Raw genomic sequence first — 17,387 nt, 5'->3', positions numbered from 1 at the left:
TTTCCATTGAGAGCACCTTTGCCTTCCCTCTTACTAACAATTCATTTTATGTGACACTTCTGCAGAAAGATGTCAATTAATGTTAGCGGTCTTTAACCTGCCACATCTTGGTACTGCTTTCCCTACTAGCTGCAATGAACCAGTGCAATAAGCCAACTGATAAGCCCCATAAAAGCACTGAGAGTTTGGCCATGAAACAGAAGAACATATATTGACTATAGATACCCCTACTAATATCAGATTTCATCATGGAAACGCTAATGCACAGTAAACAGGCAACATTTCCCTGACAAGATCATGATACCATCACAGACCTCACTTTCAAATCAGGTCGATACCATTCTACAGTTGCATGATGTAAGATTTCAGAATGGGCCCAGCGCCTCCAAAGTACCAAAGCATATTGACAAAGGTGACACAGAGCCACTGAGGCATCACAGCACTTCTCCTGAAGAAGTGCTGGCTAGTTTGACCTTCAAAGATCATTTTCACTGTTCGGAATCACCACAATATCCCTCAGGAAAAGGCCAATGGATATTTTTATTAGGTCCTTAAGGAGTACAAACTCTGACCTGGCTGCTTAATGGTATGATTCTCCCAGACACATCCTAAAGAGACAGTGCAGCTTTCGGTCTCTGTGTGTGGGATGCTAAACAACTCCCATTTCCTCTAAAGTCAAGTGCATGGGGTACGCTTGTATGCGCAGGACAAATGCTGACTAAGTGGAATTATATCCAGTCTTGTGAGATTTCATGACTACGTGTAGAAAAACAGTGCTAAAATTACACATGAAATAACCTCTTTAAGCAGAAATTGTTCTTTAGCAAGACCCCAACAGAAAACTCTGGGGATCAAGTTTACATTTAACTGTGGAGAAGTCAAGGCAGAACCACAGAAGTTCCTCCTGCGGTCCTCATGAAACCTGAACCGTGACAAAAAGGAACTACAGAGACTTTCCTTCACAGGAAGCCACGAAAAGTAGGAGCTGAAATCACTAGGGAATTCAATGGGAGCTGAACACCTCCACTCCACAGTTCCCCATGACAGTGCCAGTGGTAACTATTCCCCATCCCGAGATGGCACCAAGGTGCCCAGCTGACGTCCTTCTTGGAAGAGGTGATGAGGGAAGAAACTGAGCCCAAGCATACCCCATGCATGGCATTACTGAGCCTTGATCCTGAACCCTGAAGTCATGAATGTAGCCTTCAAAAGGAGTAAAGGGCACTCCAAAAGACCAACAGAAAGTGGGAGCTGAATCCCAGCTTTACCCTGGCTCATGGACTCTGCAAATTCCTGTTTTCAAAACACTTCCCTGTGGGTAAACATAAACAAAGCAGATATCCAGTTTCAGAGCTGGGGAGGAGATGTTTTAAAAACAAGAGTGACACTGCAAGGGAAGCCAAGTTGTCCAGCATGGTTCCTAGAGCCTCTGGCAGGCTCATCACCTTGTTCCTTAAAAATGGATAGTGGGTATGATAAAAGCATGAAATCTGGCTTTTCTAATCTTCCTTGAAAGCCAAGTAATATGATTCTAGCCGGCAGGCTGGACAGTAGCAGGGAAAATACGCAGAGCTGCTCTGGCAGTGCTATAAGCAACATGATCATGGAGGAATGGCAGAAAAGGGACCAAGGGAGCCAGAAGATGCAGTTGTATAGAGGGAAAACCAAACACTGAAAGTGACAGTGAGAAAGAGAAGAGCTCTAAAGAAATAAAACCTGAGAGGAAGATGGAGCTAAAAGAGGTGCAGCAAGTCCAGCTTTTGCAGAAGCACCATGAATTTCTTTATAATCACTCTCCTTGGCTGAGGCATCAAATCATGAGATGGCTCCAAAAGATCTGAAAGCAACTGGATCCCACCGGAAGGATGGGTCCAGCCAGCAGCAGACTGTATGAAACCAATGAATAAGGGAAGGAATGAGACAAGGAGAGAATCTTAATGGAGAAAAAAAAACAAAAACCAGTGAAATAACATCTTGAGAATGGATGTACATTTTTGTAAAATAGTTTCAGGAGACAGCCACAAAAGGGGTCTGATCCATATAGTATCCTTGGTAAAGCACTGGGCACCCTGTGGATTCATCTGCAGGCTTGCTCCTTCATTGCAAGAAAATATCTTCGAAGACACAGGCTGCTGAGGCTAAATGATTCAACGCCAGAAACTCCACGGGCATTAGGCACTAACAACCAGGTACTCACAGAGCACCTCTGAAGAGCATCCTGCCCTGTCTGACCTCTTAGCAGTGTGTATGCCACGTAATTTAGATATAAAATTTTATTTTATGATCTGGTGTGTTACATTAGTGTCTATGCTTGGCATTAAACAGCTACTATATTCTGTCTCACATCCAGAAGGACGACTGTCTTAAGTCAGCGCTACAGGAACTTTAAAATAAAACATAGCATACGTTCAGGATGACTAATATGTTCCCTGATGCTGGGTTACACAGAACATATTGGAAAAGTTGCTTTATTTTGTGTCTGTAGTTTAGAAAATGTGGCTCTGAATCTGTTTTGCTCAGCCTGGAGACTGCAGACAGCCTCCCCCTGCAAGCGCAAGGGCGCAGAGACACGGCTCTTCAGAAACAAGCCCCAGCGGAGGGCAGCCAGGGAGCAGCCAGCACCGAGCACCTCCGCATCCCTCTCCAAAGAACCTCGGCAGAGCGGCTCTGAGAGGGGCAGGGGGATTTTCATTCACATTAATTGTGAACCTGCTCAATCACATCTAGGAAGGAGTCCAGGAGTCTCTCCGAAATGTTCGCAGTTGTGGGAGAACCCAACCCAGGGAAACAGAGGCTTCTTGTGAGATTTTAAGGCAATAAAATCCAACGCTCAGTCATGTGGGCCTTAGCTGCTACAGGAGAATGATGACAATGTTTCTAACCCATCACATTTTTCAGTCTGTTGCTGTCTTGCCATGCCCTAGCTTGCTCCCTAAATCACGTTAGGTCCTAACCATTATAGGTTGCCACTGATGAGAATGTGACGGGGAAAGGTTCTTYGTTTATTGGTCTAGCTTTCTTCTCTTTGCATTCACCACTCACTGCTGACATGTGTCTAAATCTGAGCTGCACACAAGGATGCATACGTCTAGGTGAGAGGTGAGCTGTTCTGAACAAACAAGCAGGTTTCCTTTCATAAAGCACTATTTTACTCTTTTGGTTAGATAGTTTGATCCTCTGTTAATGAAATATTTTAAAATAAATGCAATCTTCAAAAGGTAACAGCAGGGAGGAAAACCACAACCACTGACTAATTAAAGCCTTTTTCTAACACACAAAAAACAAGACTACCCAATGACAAGGAGCAGAACTGATGAATCCTGCTAGGAATCTCTCAAGTCTCTTTATGCCCCTCTGCAATACATGGGAAGGATGATCTTGAAGTATGAACCTTAATTGTATCTCATAAACATGCTGCTTGTTAACTGATTCTTAATTTTTGAAAAGATAAAACAGTAATATTAGATCAGTGCTGAATTACAGAAGAGCACGCTGAATTACCTGGATCTAAGACTATGATACACCACAAATTTATATCTTGCATCCATTCTGGTTTGACCCACTTTGGTTGGGTGGGATTAAAATCATATAAATGCAAGCCATCCTTTCTCCCCCACCTAAAGCCCCAGTATCAGAAAAGATCTTCCCAATTCCTCCATCAGAATGGTAACAAACATTAGGAACTTCATTTTCAGGAGAAGGCTCTGGAAAGATTTAGAAGACGTGGAGTACGCTCCTGTTACATCAGAGACAGCTGCAGGAAGTATTTTTGCTCTTCAGCCGTCTTCCCTCAACCACTTGCTGAGAGAAGATACCGGCGCTTGCTAACTTGAAGACAACTCAGAAAAGGAACTGAATGCAGTTCTGGAGCATATACTGATCTTGAGGGTCAGGTTTATTTAAGGTAGAGGCAGAAAGTAAGCTGAAATCCAACTATATCTGGCCTTCTCCTGCTCACCTCCACATGACACCTTCACTGACTTGCCATCATTGTTATCAATAACTCCCATACAACTGGCTGTGATACAAAAAGAGAAATAAAACAAGACACTTACCCTCCTTCAAAGATCTTGATCCTGACTGGCTCCCCTCTTTTGGTTACAAGAGCCTCTTCTTCTGATTTTCCTCTTTTATCCTCTTCCTTCTCAGCTCTAGTTATATCTTTTCGACCTTCATTAGAAAGGAGCGAAGGCAAATGAACCTATCTCCCCAAAAGAGCAAAACAGTCATTGATTACATACAAAATCACTCTACGAAAGACATAGACCAAACACTGCCGGCAGCCTCAGAAAGAGCCAGCAACCTACCACGCTTGCTGCTCCTGATAACAGGCTCTAAGCACAGTAATTAGGACGTTCTCTTAACAAATAGGGCCTCCACTTCAGGATTTTAAGCCCTGTTGGTTATGTCATATTTTGAGTGACTGCTTACAAGTAGGGAATGTGTTTAAATCACCTCCTGCAGTACAGTGGCTAAATCTTATCCATCCCTTGCCAACTGAAAAACTGAGGCATAGAGAGAAATATCTTGGCTGGGGTCACTCTGAATATGTGGCAGAGCCAAGGGTCTCTGTTCCCAAATTCCCTGTTGTCTCTTTAATATATGCATCTACAAAATTCTGGAGAAGAGACATCTCTAGAATTCATATATTTAACTTCAACTTGTGGATTTCCCCACACACACATGCCCACACAGAAATTTGGATTTCAGCTATTTAAACTTGATATAAATCACTTGACAGTCTAAGCTCCCGGGTGCTTTCCTTTCACCAAAACTATGCTGCCACGGGTGCAGTACGTAGAAAACCACAAAGCCAATGAGAGAAAATAGTCCYCCACCTCCCCAAATGTTCCAAGGGTGAAATTTGCTTTTCCCTTTGTTAAAGCTGCTGCACTTCATTTAGACTCAGGCTTAAATCATGYACTGACATGCCATCTAGCATGCCTAATGTTATTTTTACAGCATATGGACCTAAACATTAGAATTGCCTCTTTAYCTCTGTGTGGTGCAAGGGAAGCTCCGCACACCTAGAATGAAATCTTGGGACATTGCCCTGCTACRACCTAACAGTGCAAATAACAGGAATCTCCAAAGCTTTGAAAGACAAAAGTAAATTGCCTTTCACCCAGGTTACTTTTTACATAAGTGCAGGAGCAAACAAGACATGTGCCTTTGAAGTTCAAATGAATCACCCATATCCGCATTTCATAGATAATTTGTGGAAGAAGTTTGAGGGTCGTTGTGAGAACAGGGTTATGAGAGGGATTTCAACCTGAATGTAGCCATCTAACTGGTAGAAGTCTAAATCAGAGCTAGTCACCCTTGACTCTTTACAGTCACTGGAAAGAGAGTGGCAGCTCTCGAGGATGATTCATCTGCCCTACCTTAGACACTTATCTTAAGGTGGGATGAATCACCAGAGAGGTGTCTCCTGTGGCTATAAAGGAAGCCAGGAGAGACTAGCTCAAACTCAGACATGAAATTCAGTGGGATGTAACCCAGCCTCCACAACAGCACAGTGCTGAAACTGCCATGAGATTTGCAGCAAAAGGAAGGATGGACCCACTGAAAAGCAGCTTTGTGGCACTGAGACCAGTAACGTCAGGAGCTCAGCTTAGAGCACTTCTGCTAGGACRTTATACGTGCCTGGGACTTTTCCCTACCCTTGGGGCCGACTTGCACAGATTATTCCACATCCACACTATCAGCTCCTTACACCCTGCCAAACAGTCTGCTGGGGTGGCCCCTAGCCTGTATTACCTCCCTAAGCATGCCCAGGAATTGTTTGGGAGAGGGATAATCACCCCAGGCCAGAATTATGCCAGGGACCATTATAACAATTTAACAGCAGACAGTCTCGTGCCGGTGTCTTTGGGCACAGAGGATTCTGTGCTTGGAGGAAATCAGTGGCAGGAGACACGCTGAGCGCCTCTGAAAATTAAACCTTAGGCATTTTGACTTCACCTTCCGATGTTATCTATACATTCATAAAAATGCTAGTGATAACGTTCCCATTTCAGTTCCTTATTTACTGAAGAGTACAAAACAATGACTTTCTAGATGTAGCACTAGGTTTATTTTATTGCCGCTTCTGAAAGCACAAAACACATACAGATGAAAGGCACTGGAGAGGGCCAAAATCATACAGTCACTATTACCCCCTACAATCTCCTATAATTTACAAACAGTGCAAGCCCAATACAGTGTAATTAACCATCTCTGTAGGCACACTGCAGCCTACAGTCACTTCAGAATTGATCTGCTCAGTAAATCTCACTAATAATTTAAAAATCAAGTCAAGTACTCAGACAGCATATACTTGGTACCGCTTGCTGGTAGCTTGCTGCATGCATAATTGCATGAAATATTAGAGCTGTTTTACATTTTCTGTCGTGTTTACTGACAGCTTAGAGTTACATAAAGAAGAAAATATTTAAGGAAAACAACTAGAACGGAGTTAACTGAAGGTTGAACTTTCAACCCTCTGATTGATGCTACTGCTATGCAGCTCCTGTTAATCACATCTTCCTGAGTAACCAGTAACACAACTTCCTATTCTTTGCCAGTCATGTATTTTAAAGACTAAACTGAGAATTTCACTCCCACTGATCATCTAATTAAAAATTATTTCTCTACTTGGCATGAGGTCAATTTATCTCCTTTGAAATTAACATAATTTCTGCAAAACCCACTCCTTTAGGCAGCAGGTATTAATATTAAAATTAGGCTACACCATTGCCTAGGTGAATTTTGCAGGTATATCAGGACAAACTCTTACTTTTGCAAACTGTACCATAAAAACCTTAATTTTCACCATCAGTCACTTTGTAGGGTTTTGTCTAAAAGGTTTTTGAGTCTTTTAAGTTAATGCATGCTGTGAAGCATATCTAAGGGCTAAACCATTCCTGTCTAAAGCTTAACCTTTGACTTCAGGGTTACTAAATATTTTAAATCAGCCTTAACGGTTCATTCTCCCACATTTCTGAAATGCACTGCTTTTTATGCCTTTCAGTGCCATGCCACAGAGCGAAGTTCAGAGGAGCACAGGCACTTCCATTAGAGAAAGAGACCAAGGATGGTACAACACCTTACAGATAAAATCCTTTGAAAAAGAGTGCATAAATATCAAGCATTAGTGTGGTTATTGCACTGCACAGGTAATTATCTGTCCCCAGATCCCTAGAAAGTCTGTCTTTGGGATTTCTGCGGGAGAATGATGGAAATGCTGAATAGAAATAAAGACTTATTGAATAATGGTGACTCTAATGTGTATTTTAAGACTTATGTAYAAGCAGCAGCTGCAGCAGCGATTATGATAAATTTAATATTCAGAGTTCATTTCATGATTCAGAAATAAAATGAATAATCCATCAATATAAATTGACTTGAGATGAATATCAAGTTGCAAAATCTTTAGAGCAATTCTGTTTGCTAATCTACATGAACATGACGTGGATTAAAGGGATCTGTGGATTAAAGGGATCTGTATGGTTTAGCATTAACCGAGAGGGGAAAAATCTGGACTCAAAAGGAGGTGAAAAACACTAGGCTGTTACCACCAGTGCCTTACAGACTTCTATGCCCTTGTGGCCGATGACTTTGGAGAGCTCTGGCTGTGGGAAGCTGTTTGCCTTGCTCCTCTTAACTCTAAGTACCAGGAATAAAATATTCTTAGATATCTAGAAAGGCAGGTAGATGCCTAAGGACATTAACCAAATGGACTAAACAACATGGGTGTTTCAGCAACACTCCATGCCTAACCGACTGAGGCACTTTTATAAATGTCACTGCATGCCCATACACTTCTTGGGGGCCTAAATACACTGGTAAATCTCCCTTTAATATTTTTAAATACTTTAAAGTATGCTTTTTCATGTTCATTAATGTGAAATCAGTAGATGCACAACCACACAGAATCCCCAATTTCCCCAAGGCAATCCTTTTTCATTTATAACATGCAAAATGTAGGGAGTTATGAGAGCCTTTATAAAAAAGTTGCAAAGCTATTTGAAATATCAAGACACAAATGCAAATCAAGTCTAATCCTTTGTTCTCAGAAAGTGGTATTTCACAGTGTAGTGGTGATTCCTACATGCCCTTTGGATTACAAGGCAAGCAGAAGCTGGAGAACAGAAATACGGCATACTGCCTCAGAGCAGGCTTGCCTTTCTTTTGGATTATAGTGCAGTTTAGCTTCTTCATTCTAAAAGTTTCATTGAGAACAAGTGTTTACCAAACTAAGAAAGGGATGAATAAACTCCTTTTAAATGAACAATTGTAATTCCCCTTCCCTCATCCCCCAATTCCCAAGTATCCAAACAGATAAGGAGAAAAGTATATGACTGCATTACCTCTGTCATTTTCGGCTTCCGGGAGCTGGACGGGACAAGCCTGCCTGCATCTGGACGCGGAGCTGTAGCCATGGTGTAGGTTTCCTTGCTCACCTTCTGCTTGGACCTCAGGAGGGATAGGGCTGCCTTAGTGGATATACCGGGAAGGTTAGGATTATACAAGCTAATACACCAGCTGGCATACACTGAGGACCGTTGATCGGCTTGCTGGATGTGATTTGGCTTTATGTAGTTTAAATAGCACCAACTGACATTAGTGGTTGTGTGGAGACTGGGGAATTGAAGTACCTTCTTCATATCTGTACCTTCTCGAGACTTCATTGCACTGTGAGTAACCTCAGACTGAGGTGCAGGGCTTGGAGGCTTTGGTGGAGAGGGCTCCACCAGCTCTTTGGGGTCTTCTTTCTTCACGGTTTGCAAAGGTGCCTTGCTGAGGAACTGCTTGCCAGCTGGCTGCTTATACTCTTCCAGTGTCTCAAAACTTGAAGAACCTGAATGGGACACAGCTTGCTGCAAAGTACTTGGGATTTCCTTTGGCTCTGTCTGGTCTAAGGACAAACTAGGTGGTGTTTCAACTTCAACCCTGCCTTGGCTTTCTGCAAGAAAGTGAGATTTATCCTGCTTTTTCCCTTCCTCTATTGCACTGGGTGGCTTCACCACTTCCAACTTCTCTTCTGCTTCAGACACTTCCTCCTCTTTCACTCTTTTCTGCTGTTGTGTTTCCATTGTCAGCTCCAAACTACCAGCTGGAGAGAGCATCCGTTTGCTTCCACCAACTGTTGATGGGCCTCCTTCCAATCCGAGGACGCTGTCTGATGGGGAAGTGAGTGGCATATAGCCTTTTCGTTCTGGTAAGGGTAAGGGCACTCTCAGATAGGGGCTCTGGAAAATACTTCTTTGATCTTCTGTGATCATCTGTGCCAGATCAAAACCTAGTCCATGAACATCAGCACTACAGACCAGAGTACCCTTGGACTGGTGATCATCAAATTTCGGGAGAACAATAGAAGAGGAACTGCACTGGGATTGAGTGACCAGAATCTGGGAAAGTGTTGTGTACATTGCACTCCCATAGGATGGCATATTCGTCTGTATGCGAACAGGGACAACAAGCGACACCACTGGTTCTGACCGTGTAGGAACAACCAGCTGAGATGTGGATACGGACACTGAAGGGCTTGCTGTGCAGGTCAGAGGATGCAACCTACTGTCTGAGCCATATTCTGTGCATGGGGAAAGACTGGAGGTTCCTGCTGCTGGGAATAAACTGGATTTGATCTGTGGTAAATGTCCACCAGCTTCACCTGGCAACTGGAGAGCAAACTGAGACTGAAGAGGCAGAAAAAAGGCAGAAGGGATTGGTGAGGAGCCAGGGTAATGCACCGGTAAGAATGAAGGATGCTGCCTGAATGGCACATCGGCAGGGTGAGACATTAATGGAGTAGTAACATGAAGCTGACCTGGGTGGATGAGCGTTTGTTGGAGAGGAAGTGGTGGGGTCTGAAATATAGAGGGAGGAATCTGAGGCATGGTGAATTGAGCAGAGAGGATGTCAGACATAGTGTGTGCAGCAAAAAGCTCGGCAGACTGCCCTGGCTGCGGCAGGAGATGCGGGTAGGGAAAGATAGAAACTTGTGGGGACATGTACTGCTTTTCATGCAGTGTTAGTTGTGGTACAGGATGATGAAAGACTTGCAGAGCTTCTGTGTACGGCTGCGTATATGCTGGCTGAGGGCTGTCTTTGGGCTGACTCTTATCAGCTGGGTAAGTACTGTGAGAGGGCAAAGAGGATGAAGATGTTGGCTGATGGGGCAAACTTGTAGCAGGAGATTTACTTGAAGAAGAAGGAATTGGATCTTCTGTCTCTTGACGACCTTTTGGGGCCAAGTCTGGCTCATGCTCTGGATGTCTAGTGAGAGATGCTTGCCTAACTAGAAAGCATTTTCTTCTCTCCTGTGGAGCTGAGGAGGTTGATGGACCAGGTGTTGAGGCAGGAGTAGATGACAAGCTCCCATAGTCAAATGACTTACTGCGGGTCTCTGACATCTGGGAAGAATGGGACACATTTGGTGTCTGCTCAGAAGCAGATCTTCGCATTTCCCTGGAATGATGGTGGTGGCTTGGTACCATCAACATATGTGAGCCAACACCAAGAGGCTTTGTGTGGGATTCAGAGGGCTGACTGGTTGACTCTGACTTACTGTGTTCTTCACGATCAAATGACACAGAATGGCTGGAGCCATGGGATATGCTGCTTTCCTGACTTGGGCTTCTAGTGAGAGAGACTGATTCAAAACTGGACTCTCCAGAGGACTGAGCCATTTCTGCTAGCCGCAGCCTCTTCTTTTTTGGTGGGAGTTTCTCTGCAGGGAGCTGAGAAAGGGTTTGGCTTCTCTGTGGCCACTGAAATTCCTCCGTTTTTTCTGGCTCTTTCGGAGGAGGCTCCGGCTCTGTTTCTGGTCTGTCAGGCTCTTCAGTGACCAGAATCTCTGGGACCTGGATGTTGGGTTGGCGTACCAGTTTGGGCTGCAGGGAATGAGGTGGCCGGCTTTGCTGTGTTTTTGGCTGAGATGAGTACTGTGACAGGGGTTTCTCTTCTCCCTCTAAGCTGCTCACCTGTTCTATAGAGTCAGACTTCTCAAAGGAACTCGTATGCTGGATGACAGAGATCTCCTTTGAAGTTGTTCTTCTCTCTTTGCTCTCTGTACTTGAAGTCGGTTTGGTATTCCTGGAATGAAAGCTGGCACTAACATCAGAAGGTGCGGATTTACCTGGATCTGCTGGTGACTTAATGGATTCACAGGTTAAGTTTAAAGCAACATCAGATGATGCTGGGTTTGCAAACTGAGTCCCTGGCCCAGTACTGGAGGAGGGAGTGTCAGACAATTCAAAAGCCGGAGGGTCTTCATCATCACCAAGACTCTTTTCTTTTCGCCTTTTGCGTAAGGGGGTAAGCTCCAAACTGCTCCCTAGCTTGTAATGCATCATCTGGGGCCACGTGTCAGGCTCCGCAACACTTTTCTCAGTCTCTGAGGAGGTATGGGAACTGGAAGAACGAGGCTTTGAGAGCTGCAGTTCTGAACAGTAATATTTCTTATGGGCTTCATAATTATCCCTTTTCTTATACCGAGCACCACATATGTTACACTCATACATGAACCCTTTAACTTTCGGACCCTTCCGAGACTTTTTGGTAAGATCGCTTTCCTTGGTTTCAGGCTCCTCGGGAGGTTTGGAAACAGTTTCTTTGTTCACAGAGCTAACCTCCTCTGAGACATATTCTACTCCCAAAGGTAGCTCAATAGCTGGTTGTCGTTTTAGCATTCGAGGATGGGAAGAAAACACTTGACTGCGGCTTAAGACTTCAGGCTCCATGATGTGATCATCAAATGAATAGCTACCTCTAAAGGTATGTGGGGAGCTTATAGTGCATGCAGCAGAAGGCATTGAGTGGCTTCTTAGGAGAGGCACTGTCTCTGTGGCACTGTGGGATTGCTGAAGTGACAACAATGATTGTTCGGGCTTAATTTTTTCACCATGTGATGTCAACACTTTTGACGCATCCAACTGGCTACTGGAACCAGACTTGATGTCAAACTGAAACGGTTCTCTATATACACCAGACTTTGGAGATTCGATGCTGCTACGTCTAGATAAAGAGCTTCTTCTAGGCTTAACACTATCTATTTCACTGGTATCTACAACAGCTTCATTAATTGTAATTAGCTTAGTGATGTGTTCAATAACCTGTGTTCTAGGCACAGATAACGGTACTATACTAGGTTTCTCTTCAGTAGACAGGTGCGGAACCCCCTGGGTTGTGTTTGTACCTAACATTGCAGTCCTTTGCCCAATTCTACCACATTTCCCAAAAATAATTTCTGCATAAGATTTTGCATTAGTATTTGGTGGGCTGATCTGCTGCTCTGCACTTTCTGATCTTGAGAAGTAGCCTGATTCGGTACTCCCTTTGCTCCCAGGGCTCAGGAAAGCTTGTTCATCTATGACCTTCTTGCGTTCACTTAAGCGGAGTGCAAGCTTCTGTTTTATAGTATGAGTATCTTCAGATTTATGGCTCAAAGCATGGTCTGATGATGGCTCCACAAACTGGGTGCTGTCCTCAAGAGACTGAGACATACTGGAATGAGACAATGAACAGCGGTCGTGGCTGGAGCCTTGGCTTCCTGCACTCAAACTACTGGATAACAGGCTGTGCTTTTGCCTGGGTGAGAGCTCTACTGAATGGCCTGACATTGCACTTGTTTCCTCCTCTGAATCTGTGCTTTCTCCTTCTGTTGGCTCTTCAAAGTCCTCCCCTCCGATCCTTTCCATTTCCAAGCTAGACGGATACATCTCCGCTCCAATTCCTGAGGCCAGCCCAGCTTTTATTCTATGAGCATGAGATTTCCTATGCTTATACAAATTGCTCTTAGTCTTAAAAGAAAAGCCACATGGAATGCAAGGGTATGGCCTCTCACCTGTGTGTGACCTGATATGTTTTTGGAGCACACTTGGCTTTGCACAAGGCCTGCTGCAGTACTGGCAAATATATTTGCCCGGCTTCTGAGGTTTCTTTTCCTTCTTGTGCACTTCCTCAGCTTGCTTTAAGGAAACCTGCGAAGGGCGAGGGATATAGACCTTTTGAATGGACGGCATGTCCTCTCCAGGAATGATTGGTGAATGGGAAGGTAAGAGCTGGCTGTGATGAGAATGAAGCCCAGGTGATGAAAAGGAGCCAGAGGGACCTGGTCTTACTGGATCAACTAGCTGCCATGTGGGCCCTTCAAGGACATGCTCTGGTTTCCCAGGAGACATAAATGCTGGTGACAGTGCGTGTTGCTGAAGCTGTGAAACGTGGGGTGGATGTTCAAAAGAGGAAGGCTTAGGTTGCTTCTGATGTCCAGTCTTCTCCTGAGATTCCTCTCTTGGAATCGGCAAAGAGCCAGAAAAGTGCTGCTGCGATATGATATCTCGGAGAGGGGGTCCTTGTGAAGAAGCAGAGCTGCCCTGATACGTAGCTGCAGATGAAATACTGGCTTGGAAAGCCTCTCCTTTGGGAAGTCTCTTTCTTGGACTTTCCTCAGCCTTTTTTGTGCTCTTCTGGCTTTGTTCAGGATCCATGACCTTAAAGGGGTCTTTGAATGCTATTTTGGGAAGGTTTTGGCAGGCTTCATTTACGAATAATAAAGGTCTCTTCTGTAGATTCCCTGTTCTGCCTGCATTTGCTACGAAGCCGGAGCCGCCAGGGGATGGTTGTTGATTTAAGATTTTACTAAAGTGTCACTAGTTGCTATTTGATTCAAAAAAAAAAAATGTTTCAAGGTCAATAAAGTTCACATTGGTAACACATGACAAACTACTTCAAAGAGAGAAAACTTTCCAAAACTTTTAGTCCAAATATTTTCCTTGTGAACTTGGTTAAGGCTTTAAACCTTGCCATTTTATTTCAGTTGACAGTGGCAAGCCTTCAAAGTCAAGATGCAACCCACAATGTGTCTCTTGTTTGTTATGCAAACCTTTGAAAGCTTGAAACTTTAGTGCTCATCTCATAACGATCTTTTTTTTCCTGTGCAAGGAAAATAACACTGAACGGTGTATGTCCCCCTGTGTCTTCCTTCTGTTCCACTTTTGAGTTCAAAGGCCTTGGAAAAGTATTTCCCACATTTCTGCAATTACATCAACCAAGACAAAACAAACACACAAAAAAAAATTACTTCAGCATTTGTATTTAAGTAATTAAACACTGCTACTTTTATAGAGGAACATAACATTTTGCACAAAAGAAATTCTGAATAATTGATCAAATGTCTACCAATTATGAGACATTATTTTTAATTGTAATGCAAACATAAATTGTACTAAGTCAAAACTCAGGGACTTACACTGGGTTTAATGCACACATACCTGGCATTCTAATGGTACCCAAAGACAGTAAGTTGAAACACAATCAGTTTTGAAAAATGTATTAAAATGGTTTCAAACTTGAATTCCTTCTAATATTCTGTAAACATTTATGGTTTTACAATTTTTATAACTATATTTCCCTTCCAAACAGACTACTATATGCAAAGCACTGCTTAATACAACACACACTTTCACTGACAAATAAAGAACAAATCTTTTCTATGTAAAATCTTTTCTTGAGCTTGCAACAATCTTTTGTGTCATTTTCAACAATAGCAGGTAAAGAAAAAGCATACAAACTCTTTTACTGAAACTTTGCCTCTTTAATTTCCTGCCTTTTGCTAATGAACAATGATGCAAGTCTAACCTCTATAGCATGCACTATAGGTGGAATGTCAAAATCGACTCTCTATAAAGGGGAACCCTTTTTACAATGAATTTGAYTAGGAAGCTCTACTAAACCCATACTTGTCAGGAGATAAAGCTATTAATGAGACACTTGGGGAGGTATACTCTGAAAAATGAAAGCATCACCAAGAGTTGGAATAGAAAATGGATGGAGAATTTTGAAGAAAAATAAGGACAGTGCTTTTTAAGTAAAGTAAATTGATATGTATAATTTATAGTGAGGTAGAAAGAAGTATCTTCCTCCCTTGTGAAGCTATTACCTGCTTTAGGATGAAGCACATTGCTATAACAGAATTGCATTGGCTCTGCTATGGGAACTTAGCCCTACTGCTTTGATCCTGCCCAGTTCAGGAGTAGGACACGTGGATSGGGCCGAAGTGCAAACCAGGCAAAACAGGGAAGCACAGCAGACTTCACCCCATGCTTCTCAGATCTCAGCTGCCCAACAGCCCAAATTCATCCCAAGGAATAACAGCAAAGAACCAGCAGAAGAGGCCAGTTGTGTTCAGTATGAAGTCCTCCTAGGATCACCCATTCTTCACTCATTCCTACAACCCTGTGGGTGCTCCCCATTCAACAAGAAACAAAGAACACRTGGAGTGCAAGGTAATTTAGTTTATTTTAGCAGAGTGTAAACACACGRTACCACCTTAGGGATACATCATGACCAGGCAGAATTTACAAAAGGGGTTAAAAACTGTCTATTCTTGGGATAGGATTCATTTTACCTAACCTTAGACATTCAAAAGTCAGGGTTAAAGTATATATGCACAACTTCACATATAATCACTGAGAAAGGCAGGTCTCACTTAGGGCCAATACATCCCATATTAAGGTCTCAGCTCAGTGGGATCAATTGCCCTGAGATACCACCTTTTATTGATTAGAATAATGGCTTACTTGGACAGCTGTGACACCCACATCATAGGTAAATGCACAGAAGAGCAGTCCTACCCTAACATTTTCCTTTTCTTTTCCCCAAATATGAGTTTTGCTCCACCCCAGCAYGAGCTTCGCATCTTCGCAGGGCCTACAGAGCACCTGCACTTGCACAGACTTGCTAAGAAAGGTGTCTCATGTTTATGGGCTTATTGCTTTGAGGAGCAATTAGTCACATTTTGAAACCCCTTTTTAGAGCGTGTTGGCTCCTGAAGGCTGACTAACACCAAGTTTGGTCTGATCTAGACTTAGAGCAGTGTGCTCTGGCACCACTGCCCCTCAGCAGTGTTTTCATGGCAAAAGGTTGTGAAAACCAGAACGTTCTTTCATTCCATTGAGTAACCTCTCATCACATTCACATTTGTCATGCATGGACAGGAGTGAAAGGGGAACGCAAGTTGTTACAGACCATCCAGGTCCCAGTGAACTGAATCAGTGTGAGAGCGAGGGCTCGGTTTTGGATAATACTCTATATCATCTCTATGTCAAAAGCTACTAAAGATTAAACACAGTTGTGGAGCTGATCTATTATGTTGACTTTTGCCTAAGATGGTGTTCTTTGCCCCTCTTATGATGCACAGAGCACATTAGCTTGGTAGAAGTTGATTTAAGCAGAGACTTTTTCAGCTATTGCAAAGTGAACACTGCCTCCCACAAGCTCAAACCCTCACATTTAAGAACTGCCAACTAAAGAATGCCTGAAAAATATGTTAATACTCTGCTTTCTCCTATAGTCTCCATATCCACTCCTAAGTGTATAATAATTAGGGTTGTGAGGAAGCTTTTTGAAATGATTCAGTATCATTCCAAATGTTCAGACTATCATCATCCTCCTCTGACRAACACATGGGCCCCAGCTGATTTTGGTAGGAACTCTGCACAAAAGTTAACATTTAAAGAACTGATCAACAAACAATCGCACCTGCTGCCTACAGCAGTGAACACGGCCATTCCAGGACAATTCAGGCTACTTTCTACGTGTTTCTTTCATTACTGGAAAGGGCCCCTGGAACGGTAATGGCAAAAAATAATTCTCCTAGCCCAAAACCATTACTTCAGATTTATAGGTCTCCAAGGAAGATTCAACAGTGCAAAATAAAGAAGTAGAAAAAAACAAGTCCCTTCAGCTAAAAATTGTAGGAGGCTTTCTCCCCTGTGAACTTGCAGACATGAGTAAAGCCAGGGAACAAGAGCTTCCAAAGAACTGGTTGTAGATCCCTAACTCCACTCTGCCCAGCTCCAATATAACTTCGAGTAGCTTGGGAGCTGCCCTACCGGATGAGAAGAGGCTTTCTTCCCTGCTGCTCTTTTTTTGCCTGACGTGTCCCTCCAGTGAGCAGAGAAGACAGGGCTGGTATAGGTAAACCATTCACAGAGCTCCTTTAGCTGAAGACACCTTCCTGCTGGCTCCTTCTGCAAAATGTGACGGGACCAAAGTGGATGGCAAAATCTACTCTGATTTCTTTCTTCCTCATTTGCTTTCCAGTTTTTATTCTGTTCCCCCCAGTCAAACTCTGTCTCCAGACTTTAGCCTTTTTATTTTCATCCAACTTTCCTAATTCTCCTACTTCTTCTTAGAAAAGGAATGTCTTTCACTTTTACTTTCATCTCTGTCTCTTCCTGCCCTGAGCAGTTCCCTCTCTGTCATCTGTGTTATGCCTCTACTGTTTTTGCTTATCAATGCAAACTTTTATTTAGCATGTATTCTGCACTGCGTTCTCTACAATGATACACACAACAGTAGCTACTGCACAGCACCACAGCCAGACAGTGCATGGCATTGGC

At 43.3% G+C, this 17,387-nt stretch overlaps 1 protein-coding gene across 1 annotated transcript in view; it reads right to left on the bottom strand.

Moving 5' to 3' along the window:
• The window catches only part of HIVEP3 (human immunodeficiency virus type I enhancer binding protein 3), a 66,434-nt gene extending 52,962 nt beyond the window's left edge, over window positions 1-13,472 (bottom strand). The window contains exons 1-2 of the mRNA XM_026076416.1: window positions 8,352-13,472; window positions 4,056-4,201 (exon numbers count right to left, since the gene is read on the bottom strand). Coding sequence (XP_025932201.1) covers window positions 4,056-4,201; window positions 8,352-13,472 — 5,267 coding nt within the window. The remainder of the gene's footprint in view (window positions 1-4,055; window positions 4,202-8,351) is intronic.
• Window positions 13,473-17,387: the final 3,915 nt, after the last annotated feature.

Source organism: Apteryx rowi, unplaced genomic scaffold (genome assembly GCF_003343035.1).
Source record: "Apteryx rowi isolate R43461 unplaced genomic scaffold, aptRow1 scaffold_43, whole genome shotgun sequence".
Taxonomy (NCBI): Eukaryota; Metazoa; Chordata; class Aves; order Apterygiformes; family Apterygidae; genus Apteryx; species Apteryx rowi.
This window is presented reverse-complemented; position numbering and strand designations above follow the sequence as displayed.